Consider the following 19,841-nt stretch of genomic DNA (forward strand, 5'->3'; position numbering starts at 1 on the left):
TCTCAGGTCTGAAAGACAAAGTCAGCACCATCTCTTTGGACCAGAGACTGCCCTGCCCTCTGGTGAGCACACTGTCCAGAGCAAAGATTGAACACCACAAAGACCCAGTTCAAAACTTCATGAATCACCTGCCTTTTCCAGGGGCACGGCAGACTAGGTCCTAGAACTGGAATTAAAGATACAGAGATTTTGAGCAACACTATTTAAAAGTTTGAGGTAAAGCATTCTTTTCAAGTACTCCTGGGTCATGTAAAAAATGACAACCTATGTATGGCCCATGGAATTGGTCTCAAATTTTTCTTAAAACTGGATTTTCTTAAAATGTAGACCACAGTCTCAGGCCACAGTGTAATTAAGCTAGAAATTGTCACAAAAAGGAACTTGAAAACTTACAAATAGTTGATAATCTAACCAGTAGTTCAAAGAGGAGCTAATAAGGGAAGTTAGAAAATATTTAGAATTAGAGAATAATAAAAGAATCATGTACCAAAACATGTACAATGCATTTGGAACATAATTAGAGGAAAGTTCGTAGTTTAAAATGCTTGTGTGTTACAATTTTTTTTAAAGGCTGAAAATTAATGAGTAGAGCATCCATCCTAAGAAGTTATAAAAATAAGATAAAAAAAGACAGTAGAAGGAAAAAAATAATGGCAAAATGTTAATGATATATAAAAGAAAGATAAAACAGACAAGGTCCACAAGGGTAAAAGTTTATAAACTTTAGGTAAACTGCTAGTGAAACTGACCAAGAAAAAAAAAAAAGAGGACATAAACTCTAGTATGAATTAATAAAGGGACACAATAACAGAAGTTTCAGACACAAAAAGATGAAGAGCAACATTATGAACAACTTAATATCAATACATTTTTAAACTTCAATGAAATTGATGCATTTCTAGAAAAATAATTACTTACCAATATTGAATGAAGAAGATACTTGAAAACTACTGGAAATAAAGACAGTAATGAAAAATCTACAAATAAACCTCCAGGCCAAGAACAATTTACCAATACGTGCTATAAAACATTCAAGGATAAATTAATTTCAGTCCTACACAAACTATGTTTGGTAATAGAAAAAGTGGGTATAGGGGAGCAAAAGAGACCAAAATGTGTCTCTTTAGCATGAGGGTTAAGTTAGGCTGATATTTTTTTAAATAAATTTATTTTATTTATTTATTTTTGGGTGCGTTGGGTCTTCGTTGCTGTGCGTGGGCTTTCTCTAGTTGCTGCAAGCAGGGGCTACTCTCCATTGCAGTGCATGGGTTTCTCATTGCAGTGCCTTCTCTTGTTACAGAACACTGGCTCTAGGCGTGCGGGTTCAGGAGTTGTGGCACGTGGGCTCAATAGCTGTGGTTCATGGGCTCTAGAGTGCAGGCTCGCTAGTTGTGGCGCATGGGCTTAGCTGCTCCGTGGCATGTGGGATCTTCCTGGACCAGGGATCAAACCCGTGTCCCCTGCATTGGCAGGTGGATTCTTAACCACTGTGCCACTAGGGAAGCCCTAGGTTGCTTATTTTTAAGGTCCAAAGACTCAGGAAGAATCTTTGACCTTTCCTCTAACTGACTAAAAGAATGTAGATGGAGGACTTGTTCCAGGAAGGGAGCTAGCACAATAGATAACTATGGTATGAACCAGGTATGGTAGACAGGGAGGAACCTAGCAAAGTCTGCTTGTTAAAATTTCTGTGTCCCATTGTTTCTGCCTGGCCCAGCAAGCATTTGTTTACCAAACATTTGCTTTTCCGTCTCCTTGTGAATTGTCTTTCTCTCCTTTGAAGTCCCAAACCACTACTCCCAACATTCTCTTTTTTCTTTGGCTGCAGATGGTATTTAACATGAGGGTTTTAACCATTTTGGTGAGTTACTCAGTTTTCCTTAATCTCTCCCATATATACATGTTATTAAACTTTTGTTTGGTTTTCTCTCACTAATATGTCTCGGGTCAATTTAATTCTTAGACCAGCCAGAAGAACCTTGAAGAGTAGAGGAAACTTTCTTCCTTCCTGACTGGGGAATACTCCTTACCTCATTTATTGCAGCTGGAATTATCTTGACACCAAATTTATCAGGCCAATCTCATGCACAGAAATAGATGCAAAATTCTTAAGCAAAATGTCACCAGACCACATCCAACAGTGTATAAGATGGGTATGTGACAAAGTTGGTTTTATTTTAGGATGCAAAGTTTGTTTAACATTAAAGCAGTCCAGTTATATATTTCCTCACATGAATTGTTTAAAGGAAAAGAGACATGATTATTTCAATAGTTGCCAAAAAGCATTTTTAAAATTCAGTGTCTACTTATAAGAGCCCTTAGTAAACAAACAATAAAAGATTTTTTTTAGGCTGATAAAACATGTGTACAGCAATTCTTCAGCCAACATATACCTAGAGGTGAGATACTGAAGGATTCTCTTTAAGATTAAGAACAAGATAAGGGTGACTGCTTTATCCACTTCTCTTCAACATTGAATATTGAATATTCTAGAATATTCTAATTTCTTGCCCAGTAAGGCAAGAAAAAAGGAATTAAAAATACAAGGATTGAGAAGGAAGAAATTCTTTATAGATTATGTGGTTGTGAACATAGAAAATCTAAGAGAAGCTACTGATAAATTATTAGAATTATTAAGAGAATTTAACAAGCTTTCTGGTATAAAATTTATATATAAAAATTCATCACATTTCTGTACATAAATAAATCGATATCAAATTAAATTTAAAAGGGCTATCATTTATAATAGCTTAAAAATAGAAAATACCTAGGAATGAAGACCTTTATTAAGAAAATTATAAAACCTTAATAATGAACACTAAAGAAGACTGAAATGAATGGTGCGATACACAATGCTTATGAATTGGAAGATCTAATATTATGAAGATTCCAATTAAAAATGCATGAATTCATACTCTGAATTCTGTACAATTCAATCAGAATTCCAAATGGATTGTTTTTGGTTGGTTGGTTGTTAGATTGATAACAGATCCTAAAATTTATATGGGAGTACAAAGATCCAAGAGAAGCCAAAACACTCTTAAAGGAGAAGAAGAAGTAGAGAGGGTTGCCTTTCAAATACCATTACTTATTATAAGGCTATAGGAATTAAGAAGGTATGGTATTGTCACAGGGATAAGTGGTCACACCAATGGGCAAAAAATGGAGTTCTGGTATATGGAAACTCTTTGCACCAGAGCTGGCATTGCAGATTGGTGGAAAGCACAGAGTCATCAATTAATGGTCCTAGAATAGTTGGTTTATCCATATGGGAAAAAATGAAATTAGATTAGCTTACACCATTTAAAAAAAAATCAGTTTCAAATGTATTAAAAGGAAATGAACAAAACATCCTATGAAATGTCTAGAAGATAATATATGAGAATATTTTTTAAATTTGGGATAGTAGAAGATACAAAACATAAAAGAAAATAATGATAAATTTTATTCCATGAAAATTAACTTCTATTTTTCAAAATAAGTCACAAGAAAAGAAAAAGGTAGAAACCAGAAAAACATTTACAATGAAATAACAGAATAAATAATAATATCTGGAACATCTAAAAACCAAAAAGATCAGCTTAATATAATGATAGTTTAAAAAGAAAACAGGAGTTTTATATGAGAGGAAATACAACTGGCATGTGAACAGATTTTTAACGTCATTAATAGCCAGGGAAAGATAAGACCACAGACTACAAGCTAAGACCACAGACCATTTCACACTTATCAGATTGCAAAAAATCAAAACTATCACAAATATAGAGTAATGGAAGCTCCAGTTCCCTGTTGAAGGGAATGTGAACTGATAAAATTATTTTTGGAAAACAGGTAGAAATTACCTGTCAAAGCTGAAAATGAACATATCCTATGCAATTCTACCATTCGATATTTAACCCAGAAAAACTAAAGAATCACAGGCAAGAAGATTAAAGCAAGTTTGTTTATTATAGAAAAATAAAACTGAAACAAACCATGTTTTTCAAAAGCAGAAAGGATATTTAAATTGAAGTAAATTATTACAATGAAGTATTATAGAGCATTGAATGAATTAATTATAAAGCTGGGGTGGGCAAATTACAGCCCATAGGCCAGCTGTGCTTATAAATAAGACCTTATTAAAACACAGTCACACCCATGTTTTATGTATTATGTGTGATTGCTTTTGCACTAAAATAGTAGAGTTAAATAGTGGCAACAAAGACTGTATGGCCTGCGGAGACTAAAATATTTACTAACTGATCCTTTACAGAAAAAGTTTGCTGACTTCTGTTAAAGATCATTAAAGGTACTAATTACATTTTCACGAATCAACACAGATGAATCTCAAAATCATAATGTTGAATAATAGAAGCAAATCAAAGATTGTATACATATGTTTGTGTGTGTATTCCATTTATTTAATGTTCAAAAGAAGGCAAGATTAAGTAATATGTAGTTTAGAAATAAATATGTTCTGTAAAGCAGTATATTCTTTAAAAACATGGGAAATTTAAAACATGGAAATTCTGTAACCTAAAATTCATGATAGTGACTATTTGGCATATATTTGAAGTACTTGAAAGTATTTGAAGTATTTGAAAGGAGCATATGTGAGGCTTCTGGCTTTATGGTGATGTTCTGTTTCTTAGCTTCGGCAGAGGGTACCTAGGTATTTGTTTTGTTATTTTTCTTAAAATGTGCATTTGTTTTAACGCACATTTAAATGCACACCGTATTTTACAATAAAAATTTTAGTGTTATAATCAAGAAAAGTGTTCATGATATTGTTAAATGGAAGAAATGTTGCAAAATAATAAAGGTCATATGATCCGAATATTGTAATGAAAAGCAAAGGTATATACCCACATAAATGTGGATATGTATGTACAGGAAAAAGCCTAAGAATATAGAAATGAATATATGTGTCAGTTGTAAACAGAGACTAGTACTAATGTATTATTCTTTAAAAATATATTGTTCAGCTTTTAAATGATGCATATGAAAAAAATTAAGTTCAGTGGAAAATAATAGATTAAAAAGCAGGATATGGTATGATAGATGCAGAATTATCAAAGTATGAATACAGAGAAAGCTAAATAGAGATCATCGAAATGTTAGTAGTGCGTGATTCTGCATGGTGTAACTCTGGGTGAATTTCTACTATCTCCTGAAATTTTCAAAGTGTCCATGATGAATATGTACTACTTAGGCAGTGGGGTGGAGGATAGGTTTAATTTTTTTAAGCCTCCCTTGAGGTCATTCTTATCACCTTCTTTCTATCTAAGTATCCCTCCAGTCTTGGTTCTGTTGGCATTTTTCATTCTCATATGATGGCACATCACATTCAGTTGAAATTATTTATTATCTAACTTTTCAACTACATTGTAAGCTTTTTGATGACAGAGATCATACTTAGTCATTTCCACATACCCAGAACCCAGTATTTGCCATTTCTTAAGCTTTTGATAACTATGTAAACCAATAAACGAAGTAATACTCTCGACGTACTTCTAGTCTGGAGGAGGAGACCCATACCTCTGCCAGGTATATAAAGCAGTGCTGCCTTGGGCACATGGAAACCAGGACAAAGTATTGAAGTCAGAATCTTCACTTAACCCCATTAAGTTGCAGAAATTGAGAGACTACCAGAGAAAAAAGATATGAAAGAACAATATAGGAAAACATGAAAAACCATTATCATTAAGAAGGGACATAGATAATGCATCTGGAGTAGTTTTCCAATCCTTAATCTGACTTTTGGTGAACAGCTCTTTTCTCCAAAAAGATGGTAGAAAATTATACAAAATTTTAGCATTTTGCAGTTTCCTTTATTCTTCAAAGTAATAATACATCTACTACCCAAAAGTAACTATGTGGTAGAAATATGAGGTTGCTTAATTCCAAAAAGGATGAAGGTGTTGCCTAATATCACATATTTAGTTCATGGCAGAGAGAATTTGGGAACCCAGCTCTCTTTACCTTGTACTCTGAGTCCTCTGCTCTTGAAAGATCTCAATCCTGGAGGGAAGATGTCCTTTTTATCTCAGCTGAGATACTGATACATGTAACATTGATACACAGAATTTGATGAGCTTTCTCTAGGAAGACATTTAAAAAAAGAGGAAATCGGGGCTTCCCTGGTGGTGCAGTGGTTGAGAGTCCGCCTGCCGATGCAGAGGACACAGGTTCGTGCCCCGGTCTGGGAGGATCCCACATGCCGCAGAGCGCCTGGGCCCATGAGCCATGGCAGCTGGGCCTGCGCGTCCGGAGACTGTGCTCTGCAACGGGAGAGGCCACAACAGTGAGAGGCCCGCGTACCGCAAAAAAAAAAAAAAAAAGAGGAAATCACTTTATCTTGTTCTGGGTTGTTTTGATGTCTCTGTGAAGAGACAGGGGCATGGGTTTGATACGTATTACCTAATTTCCTTTTAGTTGTTCACATAGTTACTACTGTCTGGTGGAAGGGCAAGGGTCAGAAAAACACAGTACTTCCTTTATTTGTTTTCTTCTGCTGCAAGGCTAGCATCTATCTGTCTAGAAACTCCAGCGTCAGCCCCATTCATATCCACATCTCACATCCCACAAACACACACATACACACACATAGAGATTATGTTAAGCATATTTCTCTGGAAGTAATGATCTGGATGCCCCCATGTAACACTGCTGGATGAGACCTGGGCAAAGAACCTGACCCAGGATTGAGCATAATAAGTAAGGGGAGTCAAAGCAACATACAGACCTCAAAAGCTGATGGAACAATAAAGTTGGCCCTTACACTCTGAATGTCTGAGTTAGGTTTTGCATTTACATTTACTAATGAACATTTGATTAAAATATACTATATGCTGGCCTATTAAGACACTCTGCATAACTTACAATTTAGAATTACCCTACAAGGAAATAAAATACATACTCCCATTTTATAGATGGATAATTTGAAGCTGGGAAGGATAAACTACTTGTCAGACTCACATATCTAGTAATTGACAAGACCAGCTGTGAAACACAGTATGTGTGACTCCAAATTCTACATGCTTTCGTTGAGTCAAAACTCTACTGAATGTTCAGGAATGAGGTTCTGCTTAGAGGGGAAGAAGACAACAGCTGTATGAAAAATGCCTGACCCTCAGCCTTATTCACTGAAAAGATAACAGGGACATCACTGGTAGATGAAAACTCTGGGATTGTAAAGGTTTTTTAATTTACTATCTCTCCTTCATGATTTTAAACAGATTCTTCCATTAATTAAGATGAAACTATGAGGATATTCTTGTTCACTTTATAGGCACCTGGTCTCAAAAAGTCATCATGCAAAACACAGGAAAAGTATGAAACTCTAATGTTCAAGAAAATCATCAGAAAACCGGGATAAGAAATGGAAGAAACTTAGAAAAATTGAAAACAGTTCTTCTCTCCTTTTTTTTCTACCATCAACCACTTCTTGCAAAGTTGGCAAAGGAGATGAGAGATGTTCTCTTAATTGCTGTGCATCTGAACTTAAAACAAAACGAAACAAAACAAAACAAAAGAACAAAGGTAGGACTCTCTCCAAGAGGCCTATGAGGGAGAAATTGAAAATCCCAAGCCTTAGAAGTCCACCATTTCCTGAGTGTCAGAAGGAAGCTCAGGGTGTGGGGACCAACTTAAGGTCCAGAGCATTGCATCCTCTGGCCTGAGAGGATCTTCCTGCAGAGTTGAAGCCTCTTGAAACCCCAAATCCAGGAACTCTGTTTATTCCTGAAAGAGGACCAGATCCATCTGATCTAGGACTCTAGGGACTTCCCCCTTGAGAATCATTCCAGGGCACAAGGGACAGCAGAAAAAGAGTTTGAGGCTCTATCCCAGGGGGCTGATTGGGAACTTGGGCAATTAGTAGAACAAAATTCTGCCTTTGGTTACTGACTCACAAGAGAAGCTTGCATTGTAGAAACTGAAATATGTTTTGTTAAAAAAAACATTGAACCCAGAAGGAACATGCAAAATAAAATACATGTCAATTATTCTGTGCCTGAGGATTATTCCTTCTTTTAATGAAGCAGCAAATATTAATGAACATCTACTTGTGTGCCATGTAGTATGCTGAATTTTGGAGGTACAAGCAGAACAAAAACAGTCATGGTGTTTGCTCTCATGGAGCTTATCAAGGAGGGAGGCATATAGAGCTGTAGCTAATCCATTGGGTATCTTTGTGCAAATTAGAAAAAAAAGCCTCTTTTGGGTAGATGCAGCCCATGTGCACACCACTTGGTGAGTAGACAGTATATTTTTGTAATTTGTAAAAGAGCATCTCTTCAATGGATGGATGGAGCTCCATACCAGGATATATGACTTGTCAAGTGGACTGTGGGCTGCATTTTATCCTTCACTCTCCCTCTTGATTAGGTATCCCTGTGCAGTGCTTAGCCTGCACACTAGGCAGGTTTCAAACAGTCTCAGAAATAAAAACACTATTATAAACAAAAATAAATGCTATAAGGAAAAATGCACGGTCTTATGAGAGCATATAATAAAGGAGGGTGAGTTTTGCTAGTCTGGGGAGTCTTGCAGTATTTTTCAGAGGATTGATGTTTGAGCTAGAATCTTTAAGATGAGTATGGGTCAACTAGGTGAAGTTAGGGAAGAGAATTTAAGGCAGAGAGAAAAACATGAGTGAAGGACTTGATAGATTCATGATAATAACTCATTCCAAGAACTGAAAGAAAGACAAATTGTGCACAGAGAATCTGAGGGAGAGATGAAGTTAGAAGGTAATGGGGAGGAGATTGTGCAGGGTTTTGTACCACTTCAAGCTTATTGTGAGGCTGATGTGGAGCCAGGCAACGCTTTTAAGGAGGTGAATGGCACCATCAGATGTGCATTTCCAAATGTCTGGTTGCAATGTGGAAAATAAATTAAAGAAGAGTAAGTTTGGAAGTGGAAAGATCAATTAGGAGGCTGCTGAGGTTTTCTAGTGGAAACATAGGAGCTAGAACTTGGGAGGCAGATGTGGAGATGCTTTAGCTTGCTGAGACACACAAGACAAATTCATGATAGGCATCCTAGGTCCCATGGTCCAGTGACCTTCCTTTACCAGGACTCAGAAATTATGCGGGAGTTATTTCTCAGAAGAATGCTCATCTAGAGAAACAAAGTATGGCTTTTTATAGAAGTCTGAGGAACCTGAACTGTGATCCTCCTGTTGGAGTCTGACAGAATCTTGACTTAGTTCACCATCATGGAGAATCATCACAGCCTCTCACCTAGTTCTCTAACTAGAACCTTTGAATGAATGGGTAGCCATGTCCCCTTGAGGACAGACCCTGTGGTACTGCCACAAATAAATATTGTAAACACATACATCTCAATCTCTATAAAAAATTGACTCTCTTTGAGTACATTGTATCCTTGGGGTCATAAGGCTTTAGTGATAGAGTTGCTTGCACTATATCTTGGACCAACTTAGGAAACTTCTCTTGTTCTAGGCCCGCTCAAAATTGACAGCATCATGGCTTACTCAGAAAATGGGTTGAAGTAGCAGATGTGCAATATGTTGCCAAGCATGTCTATTTAATAATATATTTGAAAATGGGGAAATAAACCAGATTGCGTTTGGGAATCAATGGCCCTACTGTGAAATGAATTCAGGCCTGAATTCCATTTTTTACTTGACCTTCATGACTTTCCATGCTAAACTGTGTTTGCTATCGAGAGGATAATGTCAGTTCAGAGATAGTGGCCAGTATTCGCCCCAAAATATATCCCTTATATTCAGTCATCCTGGTAAATAGATTCAGGTTCCTTTAAGGAAGTCTACAGAGTGATGAAAACTTATTTTACAATACTTTCAAAGAATTAAAGGAAACTATGTTCAAAGAATTAAAAGAAAAATATGGTAGTGAGTCCACAAGTAGTAAATCTCAAAAAGGAAGTAGAAGCCATAAAAAAGAAGCAACTGCAAATTCTAGAGATGAAGACTATAATAACTGAAATGATGATATAAACAGCAGATTTGAGATGGCAGAAGCAGGATCAGTGGACTTGAAAATCAATCAATAGAAATTATCCAATATGAAGAAGAGAAAAACAGAAGAATGAAGAAAGGTGAAGAACCTCAGAGACCTGTTAAAAAAAAAAAAAAGTAAACTTTTCAACACAGGTGTAGTAGGATTCTCATAAAAAGAGGAATAAAAAGGCAGAACAAATTTGAATGTATAATGACTAAAAACTCAAATTTTATTAAAAACGTTAACAGACTCAGTAAGCTCAAGAAATCTTAAGGTAAATGCAAAGAGAATTATATATAGACACTTCAAACTGCTGAAAGCCAAATACAAGGATAAAATCTTGAAAACAACCAGAGAAAAGTGACTCATCATATACATTTTTAACAAAAAATTCTATCTAGCAACAATATCCTTCAAAAATGAAGGCAAAATAAAGGTGAACTCAGGTAAACAAAGATTGACATTATTTGTTGCTAACAGACTTACTATACAAGAAATACAAGAGGAAGTTCTTCAAGCTGAAAGGAAATAACAATTGACAATAACTCATATCCACAGGGAAGAATGAAGAAAACCGGAAATGCTACCTATGTAACATATGTAGGTAATTATAAAGGACTGTATGTATGTGTGTGTCTGTTTATATATATGCATTTCTATTTTCTTCTTTTAGTTTCTTTTTAAAAAACATAACATTGTTTAAAACAGTTATATAATTATAATACTGTATTTTTGGATTTATAAAAAATAAAAACGTAATGCATATGACGATAATAGCACAAAGGAGAGAGAGGAGGAAATGGAGTCATACTGAAGTTAAATTGCTATATGTCTTTGAAATCAAATCAGTATTAACCTGAACTAGATTGTGATAATTTAAATATTCATAGAGCAGTCACTAAAAAATGTAACTATAACATCAACAGAGGAATTAATATGGTACAATAAAAATATTTTAACAGAAAAAGCAGTAAAAGGAAACAAGAATGAAAAAGACATGAAACATAGAAAACAAATAGCAAAATGGAAGACATTAATTCAGTCATATTATTAATTACATTAAAAGTGAATGCATTAAATCCTCTGATTAAAGGGGAAAATTGTCATATTGTATTTAAAAAAGCAGGATCCAACTATGTGCTGTCTATAGGAGATACACTTTAGAATCAAAGACACAAATACTTGAAAGTAAAAGCTTGTAACTGGACCTATCATGCAAACAGTAGCCATAAGAGAGCTAAAGTGGCTATGTTAATTTCAAACAACATAGACTTTCAGATAAGGAATATTGCAAGAGACAGAGAAATATATTTACTTATGATAAAAGGTCAATATGTTAGGAAGATATGAAATTATAAATGTATACCTGACAACAGAGCCCCAAAATCCATGAAACAAAAATGACAGAATGAAAAGAGATAGGTAATTCAACAATTATAGCTGGAGAACTCAATAATTCAATTTCAGTACTTTATAGAACAACTAGACAGAGGACCTGTAAAGATATAGAATACTTGAACAACAGTCATTATTAACCAGCTTGACCTAACTGACATTTATGTAAAACTCCCTACAAAAATATCAGAGTACATCTTCTTTTCAAGAGTATGTAGAACACTCTCCAGACTAGACTGTATATCAGGCCACAAAAGACCTCAAAAATTTTTTAAAAATTGAAATCTTCTTTGGCTGATATTAACATAAAACAATTACTTTCTTTTAGTTATTGTTTATATCGTATTTTTTTTATTCTTTTGTTTTCAATCGTTCTGTATCCTGATAATTAAGGTACGCCTCATCTTAACAAAACTTTGTTTTCCTCTCCATCTGACAATCTATGTCTACTAATTGGATTATTACTTTACATTTAATGAAATTTACATTTTAAATTTAATGAAATTACTGATATATTTGGGTTTAAATATACCATGTTAGGATTCATATTCTTTTTTCCTAGTTTTTTTTGTGACTACCTTTCCTCTCATCTTTTTGTTTATTTTGGAGTAATCAAGCCTTTTTATTATTTCTTGCCTTTTTCGTTTGTTACCTTTATAACATTTTTTTTTTTTTTTTTTTTTTTTTTTTTTTTTTTTTTTGCAGTATGCAGGCCTCTCACTGTTGTGGCCTCTCCCGTTGTGGAGCACAGGCTCCGGACGCGCAGGCTCAGGGGCCGTGGCTCACGGGCCTAGCTGCTCCGCGGCATGTGGGATCTTCCTGGACCGGGGCACGAACCCGTGTCCCCTGCATCGGCAGGCGGACTCTCAACCACTGTGCCACCAGGGAAGCCCCCCTTTACATCATTTTAATGGTTATTTTAGAATTACATTTCAAGGACAATGCAAAGACTATATGAAGCCTTAATTTAATTTATTACCATTTTCATGTTATTGTTGTATATTTTAACTCTATAAATATTTAAAAATTTATAATACATTAATTTATTATTGTATAATATTAAGTATAATACTAATTTATACTTGCCCATGCATTTATCTTTTCTGTTCTGTTATTTTAAAATTCATTTTGGTTTTTTTTGTTTTTTTCATTTTTGTTTCCATCTAGGATAGATTTTCCTTCTACCTGAAGAACTCCTTTTGATATTTCCTTAATGCAGGTCTGATGGTGAATTCTGTCATTTTTTTTTCCATTTCTAAAAATGTCTTTGTTTTTCTTTTTTAGTGAGGGAGATTTTCCCTGAATATAGAATTCTAGTTTGGCAGTTATTTTCTTTCAGAACCCTGAAGATGCCATTCCACTGATTTGTGTTTTCCATTATTGCTACCAAGAAGTCATTTAATAGTCTTACTGTTATTCCTTGAAAATAATGTATCTGTTTTCCTCTAGCTACTGTAAAGACTTTTTATCTTTTTTTTTTTTAGTTATTTTACATGATATGCCTACATGCCTTTTGTGTGTAGGTGCATGTGTATATATCCTGTGTGTATTTCAGAGTGATTCTCGAATCTGTATCTGATGTTTTCCTCAGGTTTGGAAAACGTATGGCTATGATTTCTTCATATATTGTGTCTGATATATTCTACCTCTCCTATCCATGGGCAACTCCAATTACACATATGCTAGACCTTTTAACTGGGTTTCATATGCCTCAGGTACTCTTCCAAGCTTACACGGTTGTTGGCAGAATTAGTTCCTTGTGGTTATAGGACAGAGGTTGTGTTTTCTTACCAGCTGCCAACCGAGATTGCTCTGTTCCTAGAGGCTGTCCACATTCCTTGCCAAATGGCCTTCTTGTAAGCCCTCTCAAAACTTGGTAGCTTATTTCTTCAGAGCCAGCAAGGAACTATCTCTTGTTCCTGTTTACTGAGGTGAATTTTTATAGATGTATTATAAACATGGGTGTGACATCCATCACCTTTGCTTTATTCTCTTGAGTAGAGGCAAGTCACAGTTCTGCCCACAGTCCAGAGGAGAGGATTGTATTATACATGGGTGTGACTCATTGAGGGTCACCTTAGGTGCATTTGCTACAATCTATTTATCTTAAAGTTGTATCAGATAATTTTAATACAGTGATTTTTTTTTATGGGTCTGTTTCTGTTGAGTGCTTTTTTTTTTTTTTTTTTGTTCTTGATCTTTACCCTTTTGGTCTTTTCTCCCAGTATGTTTATTGTATTTTTATCATATCCTGGACACTCTATATCATTTATAGATGTAAAAACCATTATACAGCTTGCAGGCTGTGCAAAAACCACTGGTAGGCTCAGGGGCCAGTAGGCTGTAGTTTGCCTACCTCTGTTATAAATGAAAAAAAAATTGTAAATTGTAAAAATAAATTGAGGCTGTACATTATATTACCTTCCTCTAGAGAAGCAAGAGCAAATTAACACAAATAGGTATTAAGTAAAATTGAGCTGGATTCAGTCTTTGTGAGGGTTAACTTATTTCCACTTTACCCTTTTGCCTAGGGTATAGCCCTTAAGCATATGGAGACTGCCATTTTTTCAGTCTTTTGACCAAAGAATACAGACAACAAGTTACAGTTCCTCAAGGAAACTACAAAGAATTGGGTGTCAGGCTAACATTTCCACATATCTTTTCTTTCTTTCTTTCTGGAATCTTTGCCCCTCAACTCTTCTCTTACTTAGAAGCTGTATCTACATCTTACAGTCTTTATAACATCATTCTAGGGATGGAGGAGAACTAGTTCTTTCCTTCAACTTTATAGGAATAGGAAGGGTAGCAGGGTGGAAGGAGCCCTGGTAATGGTCAGGGCAACTCTTCCCTCCAAAACATTAATCTCAGGATTAGGAAGTGAGCTGACTGAGTAATAAGGTCTCCAAGTATTCTGCTGTTTGGATTGTGTCTTCTGATATTGATCACTTGGGAGCAGTCAGTGCTGTTTTGGGAAGGAGACCCAGGAGTCTGGAACAGACAATTTGCACCTTATAAAGAAACCTCAAGCCGGAGTTACTGCTTTGTGACTCAATGAGGAGCTTCTTCCAGGAGGAGGGGCTGTGAGAATCTAGAGGAAATTAATGTGACTTTGTCTTTCACTTCTAATCTCAGACACTGGAAGACTGGGATAGGCATTGTTTCCTTCCTGTCCAGTTCTTTTATATATTGCACCCAAGAGGTATCTAAAGATTTGCCAGTGAAGGGGAAATTCCTATTAAACCATAGCTCTGCTCAGTAAGACATTAGTGACCTTCAGATTAAAAAAAAAAAAAAGTAGACTATTTGCTAAAATAGCAAATTTTTACAATGTGGTCTAAATTTAAATAACTGATAGGTTTTAAATAATTATCAGGAAAGGCACTGATAATGATCTGGGAAACATTCTATAACTATTCGTAAAAATCCATATCTAATTTGCAGGCAGTCAAATTCCCAGAGTGGGGGGTATGACCCTCAGGAATGAATACAGCTCTCTAGAATACCCGAGAAATAGGCCACTTGGTGAGTTTCACTTCCTGATATGCCAGAATGTTTATTATAGTATATATTCAGTTATCACACAGCCAGTGATAAGTCTATACAAGGAGGAACATGATCTCTCCTAGAGAATATTGTGAATTCTATGATTTTGGAAATGCGGATCTGTAAACTAACATAAGAAAGAGGGACATAAGACTTCAAAGGCCTGTAATTGGGTCCTTTACAAAAGGCTGTTCAAAAATCTAAGCTCCATGAGGACAAGGACCATTCCTCGGTCATCTTTGTTGTCCTAGTATTAGCACAGTACTTACACTTTGTGACTATTCAACACATTGAACTATTGAAAAAAATGGTTTTGTTTGGATTTGAAGGAAAATTTTACTATTCACAGGAAACAAACAAACAAGAAAACCAGAGAATGATGAGATAAATAAGCTCTCTTCACTGGAGGAAAAATATAAATAGTATATTCATCCATGATTAAGTCAGGGGAAGGCTTTGTTTCACTTTTTTTGGGGGGGGGGGTGTCATTTATTTGAAAGAAATAAAAGGTAGTAAAAATTCCAAAGTCAAAGACATTATCTGAATTTTGAGGTTTCTGTCCATCTGTACTCTCCCTATTTTTTGGTCTCTCATGTTTCCTTCCTACACCCTAGATGAGTAATCCTACCCCTGCCAATGTTTTTCATTTCCCCATTCCACTCTGCACCCCTTTACTGATTGTCCTATCTGTTAGAGTCTCCCACATTATGGTGCTGGGGTACAGTTTTTTAGGGTGTCAACAGTTAGTGCTGATTAATGGTCTGGAGGAGAAGAGAAACAGAAATATTGTAGGCTACCAGCATGAGTAAGATCTTCTGGCCAAGAAAGTGGAATTAAGTTATAAGAATAACATGGATGGGGGCTTCCCTGGTGGCACAGTGGTTGAGGATCCGCCTACCATTGCAGGGGACACAGGTTTGAGCCCTGGTCCGGGAAGATCCCACATGCTGCGGAGCAACTAAGCACGTGCACCACAACTACTGAGACTGCACTCTAGGGCCCGTGTGCCACAGCCCGTGTGCCACAACTGCTGAAACCCATGTGCCTAGTGCCCATGCTCCACAACAAGAGAAGCCACTGCAATGACAAGTCCGTGCACCACAACGAAGAGTGGCCCCCACTTAACACTAGAGAGAGCCTGCATGAAGCGACAAAGGCCCAACACAGCCAAAAATAAATTAATTAATTTTTAAAAAAATCAGTCACAGGACTAGAAGGGACTGAGGATACTATGCTAACTCCATTTAAAAAAAAAAAAAAAAGAATAACCTGGATGACTTTCAAATCAAGTGTGCAAGTATAATGAAAACCGTGATTTTATAGTGGTAGATTCCAAACTATTACTTATAATCCAGAAATGCAATCTAGAAGTCACTGAATGTCAGTCTTAGATATATTATCTGGGTGGGCTACTGTGATCTAAGGGAGAAGTAAAATGTTGGGCATCTTCAAGAAGGGGATTAGAAGCAAAAATGAAAGTCTTATTCTACCTGATTCATACCTGTGTTGATATAGTACATGTAGCAGTGCATTGTTCTGATCAGTGTACCTCAAGAAAGATTTTTAAAGTGTATGAAAAAGTCCATATGAACAATTGGAAGGGAAATGATAAAATTTATAAAATCAAGGCTAGGATAATCACAGGCTTCTTTACACATCCTAGAATGCTAGGCTGAAGCCTGTCTATCTCCTACTGCGTCTCTTAAATATTTAAACTGGTTCATATGTGGAAAACAAAAAGAAGTACTAGGGAATTCCCTGGTGGTCCAGTGGTTAGGACTCAGCACTTTCACTGCCAGGGGCCCAGGTTCAATTCCTGGTTGGGGAACTAAGATCTGTGCATCGTGACCAAAAGAAAAAAGAAGAAGAAGTACAAATAAAACTACTATTTATTAAGGGCTTCCTATGTATCAAGTGCATGTCAAACTCTTCAAAGACATTAACCCATGTAACACTTATGGCAACTCTGTGGAGTATTACTATATTCAATTTATAAATGAGTTTAAATATTATGCTTAAAATGTAGAGGGGCTACTGAAGGAATTTATCCATTAGCAGACTTTTTTTTTTAAAGAATGTTATGTTAGCATAAGGTATTTGTTTTTCTCTTTCTGACTGATGAACCTAGGGGCAAGACAGGAATAAAGACACAGATGTAGAGAATGGACTTGAGGACACAGGGAAGGGGAAGGGGAAGCTGGGATGAAGTGAGAGAGTAACATTGACTTATATACACTACCAAATGTAAAATAGATAGCTAGTGGGAAGAAGCTGCATAGCACAGGGAGATCAACTCAATGCTTTGCAACCACCAAGGAGGGTGGGAGGGAGACACAAGAGGGAGGGGATATGGGGATATACGTATGCACATAGCTGATTCACTTTGTTATACAGCAGAAACTAATACAACATTGTAAAGCAATTATAGTCCAATAAAGATGTTAAAGGAAAAAAGAGAAAAGAAAAAGAATGTTATGACAACATTCGGAAGAAAGACTTGGACTAAGGTCAACTGAAATGAGGGGGATTAGTTAGGAGACCATTGCAGTCATCATAGAGAATGATGATGGTGGTCGAAAGTTGAGTGTTGGTAGAAAGCATGGAGAAGAAGGGACAGAGTGGAGAGAATTTCAGGAGGCACTGTCTTCAGGATGGAAAAGGGAAGGGAGATAGTTAGGATGGTTCTCAGCTTCCTGAATGGAGGTAATGGTTAAACATGGTGGGTAATCAGGAGTAGATATGGGTTTAAGGGCAAGGTTAACTCTGTTCCAGTATAGTCTCCAATTCTGAGCTCATGTGGAATAAGCTCAATTCTATCCTCATCACAACTTGGAATATGTAAAATTAAAGTGAAAAATAGAACATCTGGCCCTTCACTGATTAAATGAGCTTTATCTTTGCTCTCACACTAGGAAAACCATTCCCTACTTGAAGCGACTTGGAGGGATATCCTCATACTTATTCCAGCCTCTCTCCTGCCTTTGGCTAGAATTCAAGGAAATAAGCTAAATACCTGCATGGCCTTAGAATATCTAGAAGTGCTCCCTTTTTGAGTCTTTCATGATCACAGTAGACTTTAGCACAGGGTTTAGGGAAGTGAAGCCTGGGACCTAGGGTTCTGGGGAGGAGAAGCCACTCTAGGACCTTCATGGGACATTTGATATTGACAGTACATTTTGACAGTGTTGAAAGGTTATCAGCCTCAGGTATCTTTTGTCTTTCACTTAGGTCACTGTTCCTCACTGGATGCTTAGAGGGCTAAATCAAGAGTGTTGGAGGAGGAACTATAGAGCTGGGCTTCTTCCTGGACCTGGACTCACCTCTTCAATGGCTAGGTAATTATTTCTACAAATCTATCTTTTGATGTGTCTGTATTTTCCTTCTCAGATCTATCTCTGCCATCAACCCCAGGGTCCTGGGGTAACACTTCCATAGCAATAAAGAAGAGGGTGGGGGGAAGGTGATGGCTCTGAGCAAGTGACCAATAGCTGAACACTGATGACCCTTGAGGTCTTGGGCATTGTTCAGAGGATGGACATACCTTTTACTGAAGGCCTTGGTCCAGCCTACTGTCTTTCATGATTATCATCACACATTTCTTTCCTTTGCCCAGCTCTTTTAGACCTAGACCTCCCTCAGTGCTAAAGCCAAACTCCACTGTTGTGACTGAGTTCCTTTTTGAAGGTTTCCCCAGCTTTGGGTGGTAGCACAGGCTTGGTTTCTTTGTTGTCTTTCTAACTTTGTACGTGCTGACTCTCTTTGGCAATGTCATTATTGTGATTGTTACTCACCTGGACCATCACCTCTATACTCCCATGTACTTTTTCCTGAGCATGCTGTCCATCTCTGAGACCTGCTACACTGTGGCCATCATTCCCTGTATGCTTTCTAGCCTCCTGAGTCCTCATCATCCCATTTCTATCCAAGGCTGTGCCACTCAGCTCTTCTTCTGTCTCACCTTTAGTATCAATAACTGCTTCCTGCTCACAGCCAGGGGGTATGATTGCTATGTGGCCATCTGCAACCCACTACAGTATTCAGTCATCATGAGTAAAGAGGTCTGTATCCAGTGGCATCTGGGTCCCTGGGAATTGGCCTGGGTATGGCCATTGTACGGGTAACATCTGTTTTTGGCCTGCCCTTCTGTGATGCCTTTGTCATCTCTCACTTCTTCTGTGACATGAGACCCCTGCTGAAGCTGGCCTGCACATACACCACTGTCAACAAGATCATCAACTTTGTTGTCAGTGTTTTTGTCCTTGTTCTACCCATGGGCCTGGTCTTCATCTCCTATGTCCTCATCATCTCCACCATCCTCAAGATTGCTTCAGCTGAGGGTCAGAAGAAGGCCTTTGACACCTGTGCCTCCCACCTCACAGTGGTCATCATCCACTATGGCTGTGCCTCCGTCATTTACCTGAAGCCTAAGTCCCAGAGTTTCCTGGGTCAGGACAGACTCATCTCAATGACCTACACTGTCATCACTCCTCTGCTGAACCCCATCGTGTACAGCCTGAGGAACAAGGAGGTCAAAGATGCTCTGTGCAGAGTCAGGGGCAAAAGCCCCTCTCCTCTTAGTGAGGAGGTCGTTGAAGGCCTTTTCTTTCATTTTGTAAATATGTATTAATTTTAATGCTGCATCAATAATACCTTTAAGTACGGGATCAAGAAGAATAGACTAAATTGAATTGGGTGCTAAAATTGGAGACTTCCATTTGAGCTAGTCATGGTTCTCTGTGACCTCCTTTAGAGAAGATAGAAAATGACTTGGCATACACTTAAGAATATAGGGGAAAGATTTACCTGCCTGGATCACTCATACCTATGTTATACACCCATGCACACATCTACATATGCCCTGAGAATATATTGGGTTATACAACTCCGGTAAAGCACAAAATCCAGCAAGTTTCTAGAAAGCTAATGAACAAAGTG

General features: G+C 37.0%; 1 protein-coding gene across 1 annotated transcript; it reads left to right on the top strand.

Moving 5' to 3' along the window:
- Positions 1–8,719: 8,719 nt before the first annotated feature.
- LOC309824827 (olfactory receptor 10J3-like) lies at positions 8,720–19,533 on the top strand (the record flags this gene model as incomplete). The annotated part of the gene is given in 3 exon segments (XM_082658004.1): positions 8,720–8,818; positions 18,614–18,970; positions 18,973–19,533. Coding segments are annotated over 3 exon segments (1,017 nt in total).
- Between the last annotated feature and the right edge of the window lie 308 nt (positions 19,534–19,841).

The sequence above is a fragment of the Grampus griseus genome, assembly GCF_964374135.1.
Source record: "Grampus griseus genome assembly, chromosome: 1".
Classification (NCBI taxonomy): domain Eukaryota; kingdom Metazoa; phylum Chordata; class Mammalia; order Artiodactyla; family Delphinidae; genus Grampus; species Grampus griseus.